The 17,590-nt window shown below is 46.3% G+C and overlaps 1 protein-coding gene across 5 annotated transcripts in view; it reads right to left on the minus strand.

Annotated features, from left to right (window-relative positions):
• Positions 1-363: 363 nt before the first annotated feature.
• The window catches only part of LSS (lanosterol synthase), a 42,455-nt gene continuing 25,228 nt past the window's right edge, over positions 364-17,590 (minus strand). For 3 of the 5 annotated variants that reach the window (XM_049709654.1, XM_004264631.3, XM_049709655.1), the window contains exons 18-22: positions 5,325-5,390; positions 4,837-4,917; positions 4,073-4,243; positions 3,160-3,238; positions 364-2,634 (exon numbers count right to left, since the gene is read on the minus strand). In XM_049709654.1, the coding sequence (XP_049565611.1) occupies positions 2,503-2,634; positions 3,160-3,238; positions 4,073-4,243; positions 4,837-4,917; positions 5,325-5,390 (529 nt within the window). In that variant the 3' untranslated portion in view covers positions 364-2,502. Of the gene's footprint in view, positions 3,047-3,159; positions 3,239-4,072; positions 4,244-4,836; positions 4,918-5,324; positions 5,391-17,590 lie in introns of all 5 variants that reach the window. The other 2 variants (XM_033418516.2, XM_033418517.2) reach the window with 2 other exon arrangements.

Consider the following 17,590-nt stretch of genomic DNA (forward strand, 5'->3'; position numbering starts at 1 on the left):
TGTGTCTTCAGCTTCCTACGGCTGCCACTTGCGAGGGCGGTTCTCGTGAATTCTGCTGTGACCAGACGCCTTGTGGAGAGGCGCAGCCCAGACGCCCCCTTCCCACAATCAGTGAGAAAGCTGAGCACTGACTTTGGAGGCCAACAACAGCAACAGAATCAAGGCCCTGGCAGGTACCTCATGTGTGACATCCCTGCCAGTCCCCTCTAACTTTCTTGCCTTTGTGTCCCCTTGTCTTGTGTTTCTAACCTTATAAATAAAACTTTACATTGCAGATGGAGAGATGAAAATAGATCAAGCTGACCAATTAACCTATAAATTAGTTGCTGAGAGTTGAGAGAAGAATGAGGAAGCAACAGTTGATTGTATCAATTGTTCAAACATTTTTATTGTCTGAATAAAATTTAAATCTACACATCAACATTGGTTATGTTCAGTAAGGAAAGTATTTTCTTGGAGATAAGTTTCCATTGTGAGTTAAGCATTTCCAGTTAGAGAATCCCTCAAAGGGTTAGATCTGAAGTTTACATCCTGCTGAACAAGGAAAGCTAACCTGGCTCCAGAGAAAGCTTCCCAGCACAACATTCAAAACTTGCTCCTCATAACCAAAAATAAAACAACTTGAATTCAAGACACGTTAATCATTCGCCCAGGACAGAGAACTTGACTTTTAATCAGGTTGAGGCAAATATTTTCCCCTCAAATAACTAGAGGTGCATCCTGCTTATCTTGTAACAATTTCTCTTGTTCCCTGAGACTGAGGGGTGGTGGTCCAACATGGGGCACGAGGGACCCCAATCTATGACAGTTTCCAGGATGAAACAAAACACATGCACGACAAGCCTCTGCCTAAGGGGCTCAAATGTCTGTGTATTAAGGTAGCTGGTAAGATAGGTGACCTTCCATAATGTTTCAGTGTAACAGTTGATTTTCATTTCTTTCCTGGAAGCTTTATGTTTCGTCCAGTGATCTGATCATGGCTGGGCAGTGACCGCTGCAAGAAGCAGACCGTTGGAAATCACCGTCTGCGCTGCTGGTGCAAGAGCAACCCTGACAGATCTCAAAGGGGCCCAGCGCAGCTTCCTCAGCAAAATAAACCCTAGTTTAAAAACGTCTGGGGCAAGTGCTGACATCCAACTAGTACCAGCTGAACACCCGCTACGTTCCACAGTGTGGCAGCCGGTGGAGCCAGCAGGACCTGCCAGCGTGTACACGCGCCCAGGCCCTGCGGGGCTCAGAGCAGGTAGAGCACCACCTGGGGCAGGAGGGCAGTGGGGGGCAGCTCAGGCAAAGGCTGGACGCAGGCGAGCCCCGGGCAGAGTCAGGGAGAGCGCTCGGGGGCCACGAGAGCTGCGGAAGCAAGGCCACGTGGTGCAAACCTCGGAGAGCACCCTAAGGGTCTGGGCAGGGATGGCGGGAGCAGGGGGCCACCCAGGCGTCTCTCTGGCTGTCAGAGGGAGGGTGGTGCACTGGGGCCGTGCAGCCAGGGCAGCTGTCAGACAGGGAGAGGCACAGAGGAACAGCAGAAGGAGAAGGCCCTGGGGGGGACGAGAAGCAGGTGGGCCCCTGGGGCGACACCAGGCCTGGGTTTGACCCTCATCGACACTCTCAGTGACCCTCACAGCCACACTCCTGCTCATCCTCGTAGGTCAGAGGCAATTCCAGGGTTTGGATTTTCCATCCTGAGCCCCAAGTCCACACACGCTAAGCCAGACGGGTTTAGAAGCCAGAGGGGAATTCAGAGGCTCGCCACCTGAGAGGCAGCACCCTGGAAATGTGACCCTCCCTGCAGCTTGGAGCACAAAGGGGGGTGAGGGGTGTCCCCAACACACATCAGGGTCCCACTGCTGCGTGGCCATTAACAACCCCTCACCCTTCCTCACGCTCGGCCTCCCATCTGTCACTACAAGACGACTGCCACCTCTGAGGTAGCGATGCTGGCGCCCCACGGGCTGGCTGAGCCATGACGCGGCGCTGGCGAGCTCGAGACCCGGGGCAGGCAGGCCTGCGGCGTCTGGTCCCCAATCCTCACTGAGCCTGAGCCGCCACGGTGAACAGGCAGGCCCAGCCTCTCCTGCCAGGCCGTTCCAGGCGGCTGTCCCATCCCTCAGCCAGAGACAGAGACAGGAAGAGCCGGTCCTCGAGGGCCCGAGGCAGGACGCGGACGAGGCACAGCTGCTCCGCTCCTGAGGACTCAGTCACTGGTCAGGAAAGCCCTCCCAGCCCCACGCCCACAGAGGGGACACGTACCACGCCAGGCGGCACCACGCAGCACACTGTGCCTTACCCACCCTCACGGCTCACCCTGTTCCTTCCCTCTCCCGAGCTCGACCACCTGTTCTCAGAACTAACGCTATGCTGAAAATCAAGTCTGAAGGCACCAGCCCTGCCCGTGCCACAGGCCCAGGCTCAGTGCTTCCGCCGAAGCGGGCGGGGGGGGGCTGCCTCGGCCCCTCTGAGATGCCCCAGCCTCGCCTGGAACTCGCATGACCAGACGTGCTCTCAAGGGTGGCCGGCGAGGGCGCTCTCGGGGTGCAGGCGGGAGAAGCGCCCAAGGGCCCAGATGGGGAAGACGTTTCTGTAGCTCGTGTAGCTGATGGCACAGGACTTGTTGAAGACCCCAGCGATGTTGTCCTGAAAGGACACAGGGAATGAACACAACGTCTCCACCAGGTGGCTGGGCAGCTCCCTGAACCGGGACCCTGGCTGGAGGGCTGGCCGGCTGACCTCAGCAGGCGGGGCCTACCACCACCCCAGCTCTCGGACCCCAGGCCCTGCAACAAACCCTCCAGCCCGGGCCACCAGCCCCTCGCAGCCCCACCAACCCCGGACTCATCCAAGACGGGGCCAGCCTCACGTGACCTCGTGACCCCATGCCCTTCCACACTTCCTTCTGAGTGAGGGGCTGTCAGGATCAGCCCAAGGGTGTCCTGGCCCGTGGGCTTCTCCCCCGCCAGCTCCTTCCCCAACGCCACCAGCCCTGCCGCCAAGCCAGTGCTTCAGCTGCAAACGGCCCAGGCCTTCAGGCCCCGCCACCATCACAGACCTGCTTCCAACACAGGCCACTCACCGGTGGTGTTTGTGACTCTCAGATCCCCAAGGTGAACCCCACCCGCGGCCCCATGAAGGACGTGGGGCCAGGTGCGCACCCACCCGTACCTGGGGCCAGTCGCCGTTGGGCAGCTGCTTTCCAAGCAGGTAGCTGACTCCTCTCTCCAGGGCCACTACGTCAGGGTGCCTGCAGGGAGACGGGCACTGAACACTCCCACCACCACTCTGCACGAGCCCCCCTCCGGCTGCAGACAGACCTGCATCCTCACCCTCACGCAGCCAAGCACAGGGACAAGGATGTGAAACGCTGCACAATGACAGAGAGACCCGAACTGCCAGACCCACCAGTAACAGTCAGCCCACCAGACACCCCGAGGAGCAGCAAACGCCACCGGGGCAGAGGCGAGCGGGCAGGAGGGCAGCCCACGCGTGGCCGGGCGAGCAGTCCCTGCCACGAGGGGCTGCTCTCCTGTCCACCCGGCCACTGGTCTTCAGGGCCCTCTGAGGGCTACCGAAGCCACATGTGCTAAGCTTGCTCGTCCCGGCCTGATGAGACACCAGAAGGCTCGATGGCTCAGGACAGAGCTCAGCCTGCCCGCTCCTGCCCACACTACCTGGCCTTCCTTTGAGGGGGCTTTAGGGAGATTTCCTAGGGGCCCCAAACCCTACAGGGCAGCACAGATTGGGACACCGTGTGCACGTCTGCGTGCACACGTCTGCGTGTGTGTGTTGTGCACACGTGCCTGAGCACGTGTGTGGCTTAGGGCCGGCTGCAGACATAGAGCAGGTGCTGCCACACGTCACGCTGCTGACGGCCCTGCTCCCCTGGCTGTTCCTGTCGGGGGGGCCTCTTTTCAGGACCTGCCACCTCGCCCTGGGAGCCTGTTGAGGGGGCCCCGCAGGCCTCGCATCCTCCCACTGCTGCACTCGGAGCTCAGCTGCCGTGCCCGCCCAGGCTGCCGGCTCACCGCCCTTCCTTCGCCCAGCCCCGCGGCTCTGGGAGAGGCCTCGTCGCCCCCACCTGACGGCCATCAGCCCCATCAGGGCCCAGCACGTGTTGTGGATCTGGGACCGGGCGCTCTGCACGTAGCGTCGCTGCTCACAGGACTCAAAGTCCTCCCCCCAGCCTCCATCTGCCATCTGTCGGGACAGCAGGAAGTCGCAGGCCTGGGAGACCTCTGCACAGGCAGCCCTGCAGAGACCAGCAAGACACGAGACACCATCATGCCGGGCGAAGTCCCTGCCCCCCTTCTCGCCCTGGCCAGGCCCCTCAGGGTCACAGAGAGGGATGCGTGGGCCCCCGCACTCAGGCCCAGCCCACCGTGGGATGTGAAGGGGGACAAGAGGCGCTGGCACCGCAGGGCTGTTGGAAGGTAAAGGGAGATGCCGTGCATCTGCAGATGGCCTCCTGGACGTGACCCACGAGCAAAGCAGCCCTCGGGGAGGTGTCTGGAGACAGCTGACCCGAGGCCTCCTCCCTTCTCTCAGCCAGTGTCCTGGCCTCGGGCCGCTCCAGCTCGTACTTGGGTGTGGGGCTTGGGTATGGGCGGGTTAGCTGGGGGAGGGCAGAGGGCCAGAGGCTTCCCTCCCCCACAAGAGCCCGGAGGCTGCGCAGAGCAGTGAGGCACAGTGGCTCATACATTTTCTGGTATCCTGATCTTATCTCACAGTTTAAAAACATTTAAGAACACCCCCAAAAGCAAACAACAAAGGGAGAAACACTCCCAGCAGAGTGTCATGCTGAGAAGACCCCCATCCCGCCAAGGTGGGAATGTCCACACTCACCCGTCACGGTAAGTGTGCCCCATGCAGGCGAAGGCTTCCAGCCCAAAGTAGGTGCCGTAGGTGAAGCACACCCCCCAGGAGCTGGAGGAAGAAGGGGACAGCGCCCGGCCCCTGAGTCCTCGTTCACAGCGGGCGCAGGGTCTCCCTCCAGCATGGGGGTGTACGGGGGGCTGCAGCTGTCTTCAGGAAAAGCATCCACAAGGCCTCAGCACTAAGACAGACCTACCCAACCTGGCCTCCGTGGGCGGCTCCATGTGCTGGATCCAAAGCCAGGTGAGAACGGATCCAAAGCCAGAGGAGGGGTAGAGCCAGCAGGCCACCGCGCCCTTCCAACGCCCTCAGCCACGCTACCTGAGCAGCACGCTGAGCAGTCACCACCGGGGGAGGCTGGGCATTCAGAAAGGAGCAAGGCCCACCAGGAACATGTCCAGAAACCCCTGGGCAGCACAAGCACCCCACACGCATCTGCACCCACAGGCATCACTCACCCTTCCCAGGAGCCATCAGGCCTCTGCTTCTGCCGACAGAACTGCAGGCCCCGCTCGAGGGTCTCCCTGGAACGCAGCACGATGAACATGCCCAATGAACAGTCCAGCAAAACAGCAACTTACCTGCTACCCCCATTCCCCCCACTCTACGGCCTCAAAAGAACGAGCATGGTCTTTCTTAAAAATACGTAAAAACAAACAGTTCAGGGAGGAGATACAAGGTCGAAGAAGCAGCGATTACAGGCCACAGGAGGGGAACAAAGTGGCAGTGAAAAGAAGAAATTAAGGAGAGGAAAACCTCAGGGACGAACCCACATTAGAAGCAGCTACAAACAGGATGGATATCACCAAAAACAAGGTCAGTGACACAGGCTTGAGTAAATCACATAAACGAAAATTTTTAAATAAACAAAAAATGAGAGAGAAAATACATTCAGAGGACAAAGAAGATCCATCACAGGTCTACCTGGTACTTCCAAAGAAGACCTGGTTCTCTGAAAGGACTAGAGGTGAAGGTATGAATACAGCCTTTAGCGTGATCCGCCCCCCTCACGCTCACTCGCCTCCAGGCACCCAGCCTGTGTCATCCCTCTCGAGCGGCAGCCCCTTGTCCTGTTTGTAGCCAGCTGATCCCTGCACAGCTGATGGTCGCTGCTTCCAGCTCCCACCTGGCTGGCAGACAGACTCCCTGGCTCTACTGATCCCTCCCTTGCTGGTTCTCATGGAGCCGCCATACAGAAGCCCATGTGGCAGGAAACTAAGGGCGGCTCCAGCCAACGGTCATCAAGGAAATGGGGCCTGAGGCTGACAATCCGCAAGGGATGGAAACCTGCCAACAACCACACACGCCTGGGGCAGCCCTCAGTCAATGCCCAGGTAAGGCCCCAGCCCTGGCCAGCATCCTGACTGCAACCCGGGGAAATCCCGAAGCAGAGGGCCCAGCTCAGCCATGCCTGGACTCCTGACCCACAGAAACTGCGAGGTGATACACGTGTGCTGTTTTAAGCCACCAACTCAGCAAGACGTGTTAATACAAAGAATGAAGGTACAAACAAACAACATTAGCAACAGAAAGAGCGGTATGACTATAGCTTTAGTGGAAATTAAGAAGTAAAGAGAAGATAAGAAAAATGCATGCAATACATTTGGAAACTTAGACAATGTGTAAAAATTACTCAGAAAATTAACGTATTGAAACTGCCTCAAGAATAAAGAGCCTGAATAGTCCTACAACTACTAAAGATATACGTAAAAAGCATAAACTTTGCCCAGAAAAAGAACTCCAAGTCTAGACATTTTGTAAGTGAATTCTACTAAATTATCAAGAACAATCATTCTAACCTTACACAAACTCTCCTAGGAAATAGAAAGAGGAAGGAACACTTTCCCTAGTTCATTTTGGGAACTCAGCATAAGCTTCTCAACAAACCAGACAAGAGGGATATGGTAAAAATTTCAGGCTGTTCATTAATGGGCACAGATGCAAAACTCTAAATTAAATATTGGGAAACTACATACAGTAGAGATATACCAATACTAAGTGAGGTTTATCCAGAAATGCAAAGGTGTTTTAACATTAGAAAAATCTACAATAATTATCTACAATATTAACAGATAAAGGAGATAAATGTATAATCATCTCAATAGAGATAGAAAAATCATTTGCTAAAATACAACACCCATTCACAACAGAGAGAAAAAACAACTTAGCAAACTAGGAAGAGAAAAGAGCTTTGTTAACCTGAAAAGGGATAATTACCAAAAACCTACAGGAGATGTCATTCTTTTTTTTTTTTCATCCACATCACACAGCTTGTGGGACCTTAGTTCCCTGACCAGGGACTGAACCCAGGCCCCCAGCAGTGGAAGTGCAGAGTCCTAACCACTGGACCACCAGGGAATTCCCAAATGTCATTCTTAATGGAGAAATATTAGAAGCATTCCCCTTTAAAATCAGGAAATATGACAAAGATGGCACTATTACCACTTCTGCTAAGCAGAATACTGAAGTCTTAGCCAGGGCAATGAGACAAGAAAATAAACTATAGGCCTATGGATTGAAAGGAAAAATATGTCATTTACAAGTGATATGACTGTCTACAGAGAAAACCCAAAAGAATCTACCAGCAATTAATTAGAATAAAAAGAGTTACCCAGATGGATTCGCTGGTGAATTCTACCAAACATCTAAGGAAGAAATTGTACCAACTCTACAATCTCTTCCAAAGAACAGAAACAGAGGGAATTTTGCCTAACTCATTCGATGAGGACAGCATACCAAAAACAGACAAAGACATTATGAGAAAGGAAAACTAGGGATAAATATCTCACAGTAGCACAGATATAAAAAGTCCTCAATAAAATATTAGCAAATCAAATCCAACAATGTATAAGAAGAATTACATATCACAAACAAGTGGGATCTATCCCAGGTATGAAAGGCTGGTTGAACATTCAAAAATCAATTAATGCAATCTATCAAATCAACTTCTTTTCTAAAGAAGAAAAAAAAAAATCACATGATCATATCAATAGCTGTAGAAGAAATATTTGACAAAATCTAACACCTATTCATGATTAAAAAAAAAAAACTTTCAGCAAACTAGGAACAGAGGGCAAGTTCCTCAACTTGAAAAAGAGCAGCCACAAAAAACCCACAGCTAACATCATACTTAATGGTGAGAAAAACTAGACGCTTTCCTGCTGAATCAGGAACAAGAATGTCTACCCTCACCACTTGTATTCAACTTCATACTGGAAGTCCTAGCTAATGCAATAAGATAAGACAAGGAAATAAAAGGTATACATATTGGGGAAGAAGAAATAAAACTGTCTTTGTTCACAGATTACATGGTTATCTATGTAGAAAATCCCAAAGAACCGACCAAAAAACTCCTGGAACTACTAAGCAATTACAGCAACATTGCAGGATAGAAGGTTAATATACAAAAGACAACTGTTTTCCTACCAGCAATGAACAATTAGATTCTGAAATTAAAATCACAATACCAATTATGTTAGCACCAAAAAAATTTTAAGTACTTAGGTATAAATCTAAAAATATATATACAAGATCTATAAGAGGGAAACTATAAAATTATGATAAAAGAATCAAAAGATCTTCCCAACTTGATCTATATATGCAACACAATCTCAATCAAAATTTCAGCAAATCATTTCATAGATATCAACAGATTCCAAAGTTTTATGCAGAGGCAAAAGAAACAGAATAGAAAACACATTATTTAAGGGGAATAAAGTTGGAAAACTGACACTACCCGACTTCAAGACTTACTGTAAAGCTACGGTCATCAGGACTGTGTGGTATCAGTGAAAGAATACACAGATAGATCAATGGAGAATAGAGAGCCCAGAAACAGACCCACACAAATACTGTCAAGTAACCATTGGCAAAGGAGCAAAGGCAATCCAATGGAGAAAGAAGAGTCTCTGACAAATGGTAATGGAACACCGAACAGCACATAAAACATAAATAAATCTAGATACAGACCTTACACCATTCACAAAAATTAACTCAGAATGAATCACAGATTTTTGTCTTTTCATGTAAAACACAAGACTATAAAACTCCTAGAACATAACATAGGAGAAACTCTAGGTGACCTTGGGTTTGGTGAAAACTTTTTAGATATAACACTCCAATCACAATCTATGAAAGAAAACACTGATAGGCTGTACTCCATTAAAATGAAAAACTCCGGCTCTGCAGAAGACATTGTCGACAGAATGAAAATGTAAGGAGCCCTTTTGCCCCTTTCCTGTTTGCCCATTTCTGTTGCCCTCAAACCTTACAGAAATGAGGTCACTAGGTGACATTTAACCCAGCTCCTGACTCACGCTCTACTGAATGCACACCATGCCTTGCCTAACCTGTCGGTCCTTTCCCTAGACGAAAAGAAGTAGGAATTAAGAACTGAGCAGTTAAAGAGTGACTAGCTGTCTGCCCCCAGCAGCCCCCTTAGCAATCCTGCAGGCAGGCCGTGTGGGCAAGACAACATCTGAAGAAAGCTCATGAGGAGTCAGCCAGCCTGCACGCAAGGAGAGGACACAGAGCTTGACCTCCTGCCTTGATGGTTCACTGAGATTCTTTCCCCTTTTCCCCTTTAAAACCTGTCAGGGCTGAGCAGAATCTCTGGAGTTGATTTGGGGGACATGAACCCACCTTCTCCCACATTGCCAGCCTTCTGATTAAAGCAACCTTTCCTTTCTTACAACACTTGCCTCTCAAGTATTGGCTTTTGAGCGGAGAGCAGCCAGGCCTGAGCTTGCCACAGACTGAGAGAAAATCTTTGTAAAATACATGGCTGACAAAGGGTTGCTATTTAAAATATACAAGGTACTTCTAAAACTCAACAATAAGACAACAACCCAAATTTAAAATGTGCAAAAGATCTGAATACACACCTCACCAAAGATATACACATGGCAAATAGATACATGAAAAGATGTTCAGCATTATACGTCATTAGGAAGTCACAAATTAAAACAATGAGATATCACTACACACCTATCGGAATGGCCAAAACCCGGAACACTGACAGCACCAAATGCTGGCGAGGCTGTGGAGCAACAGGAACCCTCATCACTGCTGGTGGGAACGCAGAATGGTGCAGCCGCTTTGGAAGACAGTTTGGTGGTTTCTTACAAAACTAATATACTTTTACCATATGAGCCAACCATATGCTCTTTGATATTTACTGAAATGAGCTGAAAACATGTCCACACAAAAACCTGCACAGGAATAATTATAGCAGGTTTATTCATAATGCTAAAACTTGGAAGCAACCAAGATGTCCTTCAATAGGCAATGGATAAACAAACTGGTACATGAAGATATGAAGAAACTTTACATGCATATTACTAAGTGAAAGAAGCCAATCTGAAAAGGCTACAGACTGTATGATTCTAACTATATGACATACTGGAGTGGTTCCCAGGGGATGGGTGAGGGGGGAGGATGAATAGGCGGATCATGGAGGATTTTAAGAGCAGTGAAACTATTCTGCATGATAGAGTGATGATGGACACATGCTGTATACATGTGTCAAAACCCATGGAACGTACAACACAAAGAGTGAATCTGAACGTAAACTATGGACTTTGGATGATAATAATGTATCAATATTGGCTCATCAATTGTATTTAAAAAGTACCAAATTAATGCAAGATATTAGTAACAGGGGAAATGGGGTGGGAGGGGGAGCGAAATGGCTGAACAGGAACTCCCTGTGCCATCTTTCTGTAAACCTAAAACTGCTCTATAAGACAAAGTGTATTAATTTTCTTAAGTTTAACAGATTGTCTAGCTGTAAGATCAATATCAAAATCAACTGGAGAGGCTCCTGGATGGATGGCAGAGCCGGCAGCACCGGGAACCCCTCTCCTGCCTGGGCAACTACTGCACTGGCAGAATGTACCTGATGTAACTGTTCTGGAAGTCTGCAGTCTGCTGAAGGCTTGCAACTTCCAGGGGAAGGTTTGGAGGGTTAAACTGCTCTCAGCTCTTAGCACAGGAACAGCTACCCATTCCCCACCCCAGGACCCAGGAGGCAGCTGTGCGTGTGTCCCTGGAGCATCTTACAGGACCTAGGGTGGGCAAAAAGGACCCTGTCCTCCAAAAACTGGGAATCGGCTCTGAATGATGCTTCTGATCACAGAGGAGCAGGCAGAGAGGCAGGAGGCCACGGCTGTTGCACCTGCCCCCAACTGTTCCAGCCCCTGCCCTTCTGGCTGAAGTGACTTCCAGGGGATTTAAATGCTATTCACAGTAGCATTACTCACAATGGCTAAAATGTGGAAGCAACCTAAGTGTCGATCATAGATGAACAGATAAGCAAAATGTGGTTCATCCATACAATGGAATATTACTCGCCTTTTAAATGGAATGAAGTACTAATAATACCTGCTATAACGTGCATGAACCTTGAGGATATTACTCTCAGCGAAATAAGCCAGACACAAAAAGACAAATATTACATGATTCCACTTACACATGGTACTTAGAGTAGTCAAAATCATAGAGACAGAAAATAGAATAGTGGTTGCCAGGGGCTGGGAAGAGTGGGGAAATGGGAGTTATTGTCCAATGGGTACCCGTTTTACAAGATGAAAAGAGTTATGGGGATGGGTGGTGGTGATGGTTGCACAACAATGTGAATGTGAATGTATTTAACACCACTGGATTGCACACTTAAAAATGGCTAAGATAGTAAATTTTATGTTACATGTATTTTAACACAAGAAAAAAAAATCAGTAGCATAAGAATCCATGAGTCCACACTAACAAATAAGCAAATAAGTAAACAGGGGCAAAGAAAAGTTTTTAATAGAACACCAACTAATACATATGAAAGGAATGACAATTTTGCAATCGTTATATGAACAACTGATGCAAGCAAGAATCATCATCAGGTGCTAAAACGAATGGGTAGAAGTATGATGAGAAACAGGATATTTACATAGTTTAAAATTATCTCCCCGAGAGGGCAGACAGGAGAAGCAAGAAGAACTACAATCCTGCAGCCTGTGGAACAAAAACCACATACACAGAAAGACAGACAAGATGAAAAGGCAGAGGACTATGTACCAGAGGAAGGAACAAGATAAAACCCCAGAAAAGCGACTAAATGAAGTGGAGATAGGCAACCTTCCAGAAAAAGAATTCAGAATAATGATAGTGAAGATGATCCAGGACCTCGGAAAAAGAATGGAGGCAAAGATCAAGAAGATGCAAGAAATGTTTAACAAAGACCTAAAAGAATTAAAGAACAAACAAACAGAGAGGAACAATACAATAACTGAAATGAAAATTACACTAGAAGGAATCAATAGCAGAATAGCTGAGGCAGAAGAACGGATAAGTGACCTGGAAGACAGAATGGTGGAATTCACTGCTGCAGAACAGAATAAAGAAAAAAGATGAAAAGAAATGAAGACAGCCTAAGAGACCTCTGGGACAACATTAAATGCAACAACATTCGCATTATAGGGGTCCCAGAAGGAGAAGAGAGAAAGGACCCGAGAAAATATCTGAAGACATTAGAGTCAGAAACTTCCCTAACATGGGAAAGGAAATAGCTACTCAAGTCCAGGAAGTGCAGAGAGTCCCATACAGTATAAACCCAAGGAGAAACATGCCGAGACACATAGTAATCAAATTGGCAGAAATTAAAGACAACGAAAAATTATTGAAAGCAGCGAGGGAAAAACGACAAATAACATACAAGGGAACTCCCATAAGGTTAACAGCTGATTTCTCAGCAGAAACTCTACAAGCCAGAACGGAGTGGCATGATATACTTAAAGTGAGGGAAGGGAAGAACCTACAACCAAGATTACTCTACCCGGCAAGGATCTCATTCAGATTCGATGGAGAAATCAGAAGCTTTACAGACAAGCAAAAGCTAAGAGAATTCAGCACCACCAAACCAGCTCTACAACAAATGCTAAAGGAACTTCTCTAAGTGGGAAACACAAGAGAAGAAAAGGACCTACAAAAACAAACTGAAAACAATTAAGAAAATGGTCATAGGAACATACATATTGATAATTACCTTAAACGTGAATGGATTAAATGCTCCAACCAAAAGACACAGGCTTGCTGAATGGATACAAAAACAAGACCCATATATATGCTGTCTACAAGAGACCCACTTCAGACCTGGGGACACATACAGACTGAAAGTGAGGGGATGGAAAAAGATATTCCATGCAAATGGAAATCAAAAGAAAGCTGGAGTAGCAATACTCATGTCAGATAAAATAGACTTTAAAATAAAGAATGTTACAAGAGACAAGGAAGGACACTACATAATGATCAAGGAATCAATCCAAGAAGAAGATATAACAATTATAAATATATATGCACCCAACAAAGGAGCACCTCAATACATAAGGCAACTGCTAACAGCTATAAAAGAGGAAATCAACTGTAACACAATAATAGTGGGGGACTTTAACACCTCACTTACACCAATGGACCGATCATCCAAAATGAAAATAAGGAAACAGAAGCTTTAAATGACACAACAGACCAAACAGATTTAATTGATATTTATAGCACATTCCATCCAAAAACAGCAGATTACACTTTCTTCTCAAGCATGCACGGAACATTCTCCAGGATAGATTACATCTTGGGTCACAAATCAAGCCTCAGTATATTTAAGAAAATTGAAATCATATCAAGCATCTTTTCTGACCACAATGCTATGAGATTAGAAATGAATTACAGGGAAAAAATGTAAAAATCACAAACACACAGAGGCTAAACAATATGTTACTAAACAACCAAGAGATCACTGAAGAAATAAAAAGGGAAATCAAAAAATACCTAGAGACAAACGAAAATGAAAACACGACAATCCAAAACCTTTGGGATGCAGCAAAAGCAGTTCTAAGAGGGAATTTTTTTTTTTTTTTTTTTTTTTTTTTTGTGGCACGCAGGCTTCTCACTGCTGTGGCCTCTCCCATTGCAGAACACAGGCTCCGGACGCACAGGCTCAGCGGCCATGGCTCACAGGCCCAGCCGCTCCGCGGCATGTGGGATCTTCCCGGACTGGGGCACGAACCCGTGTCCCCTGAATCGGCAGGCAGACTCTCAACCACTGCGCCACCAGGGAAGCCCCTAAGAGGGAATTTTATAGCAATACAAGCCTACCTCAAGAAACAAGAAAAATCTCAAATAAACAAACTAACCTTACACCTAAATGAACTAGAGAAAGAAGAACAAACAAAACCCAAAGTTAGAGAAGGAAAGAAATTGTAAAGATCAGAGCAGAAATAAATGAAATAGAAACAAAGAAAACAATAGCAAAGATCAATAAAACTAAAATCTGGTTCTTTAAGAAGATAAACAAAATTGATAAACCATTAGCCAGACTCATCAAGAAAAAGAGGGAGAGGACCCAAATCAATAAAATTAGAAATGAAAAAGGAGAAGTTACAACAGACACCGCAGAAATCGAAAGCATCCTAAGAGACTACAAGCAACTCTATGCCAATAAAATGGACAACCTGGAAGAAATGGACAAATTCTGAGAGAGGTGTAACCTTCCAAGACTGAACCAGGAAGAAATAGAAAATATGAACAGACCAATTACAAGTGATGAAATTGAAACTGTGATTAAAAATCTTCCAACAAACAAATGTCCAGGACCAGATGGCTTCACAGGTGAATTCTATCAAACATTTAGAGAAGAGCTAACACCCATCCTTCTCAAACTCTTCCAAAAAACTGCAGAGGAAGGAACACTCGCAAACTCATTCTATGAGGCCGCCATCACCCTGATGCCAAAACCAGACAAAGACACTACAAAAAAAGAAAATTACAGACCAATATCACTGATGAATATAGATGCAAAAATCCTCAACAAAATACTAGTAAACAGAATCCAACAACACAGTCAAAGGATCATACACCATGATCAAGTGGGATTTATCCCAGGGATGCAAGGATTCTTCAACATATGCAAATCAATCAGTGTGATACACCATTTAACAAACTGAAGAATAAAAACCATATGATCATCTCAATAGATGCAGAAAAATCTTTTGACAAAATTCAACACCCATTTATGATAAAAACTCTACAGGGGGCTTCCCTGGTGGCGCAGTGGTTGGGAGTCCACCTGCCGATGCAGGGGACGCGGGTTCGTGCCCCGGTTCGGGAAGATCCCACATGCCGCAGAGTGGCTGGGCCCGTGAGGCATGGCCGCTGGGCCTGTGCGTCTGGAGCCTGTGCTCCGCAACGGGAGAGGCCACAACAGTGAGAGGTCCGCATACCGAAAAAAAAAAAAAGCTCTACAGAAAGTGCGCATAGAGGGAAACTACCTCAACATAATAAAGGCCATATATGACAAACCCACAGCAAACATCATTCTCAATGGTGAAAAACTGAAAGCATTTCCTCTAAGATCAGGAACAAGACAAGGATGTCCACTCTCACCACTATTATTCAGCATAGTTTTGGAAGTCCTAGCCACGTCAATCAGAGAAGAAAAAGAAATAAAAGGAATACAAGTTGGAAAAGAAGTAAAACTGTCACTGTTTGCAGATGACATGATATTATACATAAAGAACCCTAGGGCTTCCCTGGTGGCGCAGTGGTTGAGAGTCCGCCTGCCGATGCAGGGGACATGGGTTCGTGCCCCGGTCCGGGAAGATCCCACATGTCGCGGAGTGGCTGGGCCCGTGAGCCATGGCCGCTGAGCCTGCGCGTCTGGAGCCTGTGCTCCACAATGGGAGAGGCCACAACAGTGAGAGGCCCGCGTACCACAAAAAAAAAAAAAAAAAAAACCCAAAAATGCCACCAGAAAACTACTAGAGCTAATCAATGAATTTGGTAAAGTTGCAGGATACAAAATTAATGCACAGACATCTCTTGCATTCCTATACACTAATGATGAAAAATCTGAAAGAGAAATTAAGGAAACATTCCCATTTACCACTGCAACAAAAAGAATAAAATACCTAGGAATAAACCTACCTAGGGAGACAAAAGACCTGTATGCAGAAAACTATAAGACACTGATGAAAGAAATTAAAGATGATACCAACAGATGGAGAGATATACCATGTTCTTGGATTGGAAGAATCAATATTGTGAAAATGACTATATTACCCAAAACAATCTACAGATTCAATGCAATCCCTAACAAATTACCAATGGCATTTTTTATGGAACTAGAACAAAAAATCTTAAAATATGTATGGAGACACAGAAGACCTGGAATAGCCAAAGCAGTCTTGAGGGAAAAATTGGAGCGGGAGGAATCAGACTCCCTGACTTCAGACTATACTACAAAGCTACAGTCCTCAAGACAATATGGTACTGGCACAAAAACAGAAACATAGATCAATGGAACAGGATAGAAAGCCCAGAGATAAACCCATGCACCTATGGTTAACTAATCTATGACAAGGAGGAAAGGATATACAATGGAGAAAAGACAGTCTCTTCAATAAGTGGTGCTGGGAAAACTGGACAGCTACATGTAAAAGAATGAAATTAGAACACTCCCTAACATCATACACAAAAATAAACTCAAAATGGATTAGAGACCTAAATGTAAGACCGGACACTATAAAACTCTTAGAGAAAAACATAGGAAGAACACTCTTTGACATAAATCACAGCACCTTTTTTAATCCACCTCCTAGAGTAATGGACATGAAAACAAAATAAACAAATGGGACCTAATGAAACTTAAAAGCTTTTGCACAGCAAAAGAAACCATAAACAAGACGAAAAGACAACCCTCAGAATGGGAGAAAATATTTGCAAATGAATCAACGGACAAAGGATTAATCTCTAAAATATATAAACAGCTCATGCAGCTCAATATTAAAGAAACAAACAACTCACTCCAAAAATGGGCAGAAGACGTAAATAGACATTTCTCTAAAGAAGATGTACAGATGGCCAAGAAGCACATGAAAAGCTGCTCAACATCACTAATTATTAGAGAAATGCAAATCAAAACCACAATGAGGTATCACCTCACACCAGTTAGAATGGGCATCATCAGAAAATCTACAAAAAACAAATGCTGGAGAGGGTGTGGAGAAAAGGGAACCCTCTTGCACTGTTGGTGGAATTGTAAACTGATACAGCCACTATGGAGAACAGTATGGAGGTTCCTTAAAAAACTAAGAATTACCGTATGACCCAGCAATCCCACTACTGGTCGTATACCCAGAGAAAACCATAATTCAAAAAGACACATGCACCCCAATGTTCATTGCAGCACTATTTACAATAGCCAGGTCTTGGAAGCAACCTAAATGCCCATCGACAGACGAATGGATAAAGAAGTTGTGGTACATATATACAATGGAATATTACTCAGCCATAAAAAGGAACGAAATTGGGTCATTTGTTGAGACGTGGATGGATCTAGAGACTGTCATACAGAGTGAAGTAAGTCAGAAGGAGAAAAACAAATATTGTATATTAACGCATGTATGTGGAACCTAGAAAAATGGTACAGATGAACCAGTTTGCAGGGCAGAGGTTGAGACACAGATGTAGAGAACAAAAGTATGGACATCAAGGGGGGAAAGCAGCAGCAGGGGTGGGGATGGTGGTGTGATGAATTGGGTGATTGGGATTGACATGTATACACTGATGTGTATAAAACTGAAGACTAATAAGAACCTGCTGTATAAAAAAGTAAATAAAATTAAATTTCAAAAATTAAAAAAAAAAACTTTCTTCCACAAAGAAAAAAATATTAACTTTACAG

This window comes from Orcinus orca, chromosome 5 (genome assembly GCF_937001465.1).
Source record: "Orcinus orca chromosome 5, mOrcOrc1.1, whole genome shotgun sequence".
Lineage (NCBI taxonomy): Eukaryota > Metazoa > Chordata > Mammalia > Artiodactyla > Delphinidae > Orcinus > Orcinus orca.